This window comes from Haliaeetus leucocephalus, unplaced genomic scaffold (assembly GCF_000737465.1).
Source record: "Haliaeetus leucocephalus isolate CR32 unplaced genomic scaffold, Haliaeetus_leucocephalus-4.0 Scaffold262, whole genome shotgun sequence".
Lineage (NCBI taxonomy): Eukaryota > Metazoa > Chordata > Aves > Accipitriformes > Accipitridae > Haliaeetus > Haliaeetus leucocephalus.
The window spans coordinates 4995726-4999784 of record NW_010972698.1 but is presented as its reverse complement, the minus strand read 5'-3'; the positions used below and the strand labels follow the sequence as shown (position 1 = coordinate 4999784).

Here is a 4059-nt window from a genome sequence, read left to right as displayed (position 1 = left end):
GGGGGGGGGCTCCGCACCTCGCCGGTCCCTGGCCCCGCTCCACCGAGGGCCTTGGGCAGCCGAGGGCCGAGCACACGGGCCTCGCTTCGGCCTTGGCCGCTCCTGCCAGGCTGCCACCTGTCCCGCTCTCCTTGCCCCAGGCGAAGCTCGCAGTCAGCCCCCCAACGCCTGCCTTACGTCTGACCCCGTTGGATAAGGCTGTGGAGATGTGATGGCAGCAGGTTATTTCCCACTGCGGCTCATTTCCTTCCTGGGGGCAGAGACCGGGCTGGCGCTGCTCTGCCAACGGCTGACGCAGCTGGCACCTCCACCCAACAGCGAGGAAATCTCCGGTAACCTAAACCTGAACACCCACGCTCGCGCTGCAGGATCACGTGTTGCGTATTCTTTGCACCACAGTGGCACATGTTAGACTCCACTAGGAGCTGTACAGACCTAAGTCCTTTAATAAAACGCGGCCTTCGGCACATTCGGCATGTGGTCATCAAAGTGACGTATCCACAATGAGCTCTCTTGGAAACTCTCACTGTCCGTGAATGCTCAAAGAACACCGAGATCATGAAAGATATTTTTCATCTTCAGTTACTGATCTGTTCCTTTTCTTTTTCCTATGGATTTTGTGGACTTGAACCATGGGGGTTCTTGATTTTTCGTAAGATTCAAAAACTTTCCCAAGAACAAACGTCCTTCTATCAAGTTCAACCAAAAACATTAGCAGGCCACAGTCACTGGCACAAATGACTGCAATCCCTCACTGCGTGTATCGGCAATGAAATGGTCCCACCCAGGTTTGTGAGCCCTTCTAGCCAGAAAATCACCTGCCATGCTCCCTGTATTTGTATAGCTAGTAGCAGAAGTGGCTTTTTGAAGTGAGCCTTCAGATCTGAAATGTTACAAAGCCGGTTTCTGTTTATTTACAGGTTTTTCCAGAGAGTTGAGTGAAGAAGAATAATGGAAAAGAATAATCGGTGGAAAAGGTAGGCTTTTCTTCCTCATATAACCCTTCAATTAAGTTTTCTCCTTTGATATAGGTTCTTAGTAATTTTCACGGAGGAGGTTATATTAAATGAAAATAACACTATAATTGTTTTAATTCATAATGTATAATCCAGTGTTCTTTTTTCTCCTCCAAAAAATGTCTGATGGTCCAAATTAAATCATTTCTTAGCCTTTCTTCCTTTGGCTTTAAGGAGTTTTATTCCTCTCATTGCCTATCTCATTTCTAAATAACTAACAGGAAAATTTACAGATAAAGATAAGCACTGATCTGGAAGGACCCCTGCTCCTGAAGCATCATCAGTTCTTAAAAATCAGGTTTGAACTGCTTACCCTTTGGCACAGAAATGCTGGCTAATTTAAAAGATGCTGGTCTAGCTGTGAGAGTTGCACCACCTCCTTGACTTTTACCTTTTCACAGAAGCTTCTCCCTACGGCAACTTCTTATATCAGGTATAAAATCTGAACTCCACTGTCACCTTGCCATGGTCAGGGCAGAGCTAATGCTCTGACCAGCTTAAAAAATTTTACTGAAGCTGCCACTCAGTCCTCCTGCACCGGAATGCAGAATTTCAGTGTGAATATTTTTTTTGTCTAGCATGCACCTCTTAGTTTTGGGGGATTTTTTCCTTCTCTTTTATTTTTTTATAACCCTCGAAAGCGGTTGGTGATTTGACTCCCATAAAATGTTACATAGTGACAAATGAAAAGAGATGTTTTATCTAAGATATTGACAAGAAACATCTAGAACATAGACCTAAACGTGGTGTTCTTGGAACTGAAAAATAGATAGGAGACACAATAGCAACTTTTATTTTGATGCATAGGAGTGATCCAAAAAACCTCTGGGATGGAGGCTTTGAAAATACTAAGTACAAATTTAAAGAAGTGATATGTAGGCGTTTGTGAGAAGACAAAAAAATATGCAATTCAGTGACAAAATTTCAGTTAAACAATTTGAAGAGCTCTCTTCTTTTTTAAAAATACAGTTTGTGGGAACAGAAAATTCTTTTAAAGACTTGAAAAATCTGAGAGACAAAGAAGCATTCTCTGTCATGAAAAAATATATTTTACATTTAAATAATTTAAATGTGATAAACAGGACAGTGAATTTTCCCTTAGGGCCTTCAGTAAAATCAAAATGCAACAGTTATCCTAGCTAAGGCTACTTTTAGGGACAGAAATATTATTCCACTGTGGAATTTCAGATGAAATACCACTGCTTCTGAAGGACTCTAAATACCAATTTCCACTATTTGTGCTTTGAGGAATTTTCAGAGAGTATTTTTCCTGTCAATCCCATTATTTAAAGCCTCACATAACCAAATTTAAAGTCCAGTGATGCTTTTTATTGACAATAGTAGTTGTTTTAGATGCTGTTACGTACTGCACATATGTGCATTGTATAACCTGTGTATAAAAATACTTCACACCACTTTACAATATTAAGTAACAGAGGCGCCGCATGCTCCTGAGAGGTAGATGTTTTAGTTGTCATTTGGCCAAGGCAGACCCTCGGGTGCAGACATGAGTGGCTGTATCATGAGAGCTGCCTCAGCGCTACCAAAGGCTGGTAGCCAGCTGTGAGCTGTGCCGAGCGCTGCAGTGCTCAGTGCCTCTGAAATCCCCTTGCTCTTCGCCTCCCTGCCAGCCCGCATCAACACATGGTAGACCCCGGCTCCAGTGCACAGAACATTGCCGCTGGCCACATTTCAGGGTCTTCCACCCCTTTTCAGGGGCAGCCCTGAGCCCTGGCTGTGGGGGACCCCGGGGGAGAAGCTAGGGAAGGCCACGTGCCCTCATGAAGGCCTCAGGGGTACATCTACTTGCCACATGGACAGGTCCCTATGTTACGTGTCTGGCCCAGCAGCTTCCATCTCTCTCGGGGCTTGGTGGCATGACCTCCTGTAACCAGTGCTGGGAGCACATAGTGGCCTGGACTTCTTCCTGGGGACATCTGACCTCACATACCACAGGGGTAAACAAACTGGGGCAGCCTGTGAGGAGAGTGTGGATACGGGCTGCTAAGTCTCCAGATCACTCTAGGTTTCAGGTTCTTCCTGAGACTGCAAGCTCAGGGAGACAAAGTCACTGAGCCTGGATTCAGGCAGTATGGATTCAGCTGGCAAAAATACAGCCACTTCCAGCTGTCTCATTCAAACGACCATACAGCCAATCAAAACGACAGCCTTTTAAAAGATAGCCTTATCTGGTTTAATTAGGCAAGCAGTAGTCCCTGATACTCAAAATATTCAGAAAGCTCCACAGCAGGGAGATACCTCGGACAGACACAGGGTAGAGTAACACCATACACATATGCCAACCTCTGGTAACATCTTTTCCGTCCCCATTCTGCATGTGCTTACATGCACCAAGATAACACACCATTTAAATAGGCTTCCTCCTTACAGATTTTTTTATGCTGCTTGTGATAGTTTTGGGAACTGAAATAGTGTTTCGTTTGTGGAAAAGAGACTGACATACTCCGACATCTTTTCTAGACAGCATAAACCAACATGGGCTTTCCGGGATGGAGCAGCTGTCTGACATGCCCCGTTCATGCAGAGCTTCGCCAGAGCCCAGCAACGTTACACTGCACTTCCCAGCGCAGAGCAGAAACTCCGGGTTGTTTTTCAAGAAAGCACCGCTGCAAGGTGCCCAAACCTGGCACCCTGCAGGGGAAGGACGCTCAGAGAAGGACAGCGAGCGTCTGATCTTCATACAGAACGTGTGTCATTTTCTCCCCAGATCGCTGCTGTTTCGCCTGCTCCTTACGTGCTGCCACCGAGACCGTGCCAGGCCTGTCCGGGAGCTCCCGTATTTTTTAATTTCCAAAAAAATCGTCCGTGAAGGTACCAGGCGGTGCCCGGGGAAGGGGGACCCCCGCCGCCCCGCGGGCTCCGGCGGAGGGTGAGTAACGGGGACTCCCCGCCTGACCTCCCCCCGCCGCCCCCCAACACCCTCGCCGGCGGCGGGGGCGGGCCGTGAGCTGTCCGCCGGGCAGTGCTGCTCCCGGGGCCGCCCTGGACAGCTCCCGGCCGCGGGGCCGGGCCTGCACCCCCA

The 4059-nt window shown here is 47.4% G+C and overlaps 1 protein-coding gene across 1 annotated transcript in view; it reads left to right on the top strand.

Moving 5' to 3' along the window:
* The first annotated feature begins 3526 nt into the window (after positions 1 to 3526).
* NKAP (NFKB activating protein) overlaps positions 3527 to 4059 on the top strand; it is a 6440-nt gene continuing 5907 nt past the window's right edge. Inside the window, exon 1 of the mRNA XM_010569144.1 lies at positions 3527 to 3906. Coding sequence (XP_010567446.1) covers positions 3527 to 3906 — 380 coding nt within the window. The remainder of the gene's footprint in view (positions 3907 to 4059) is intronic.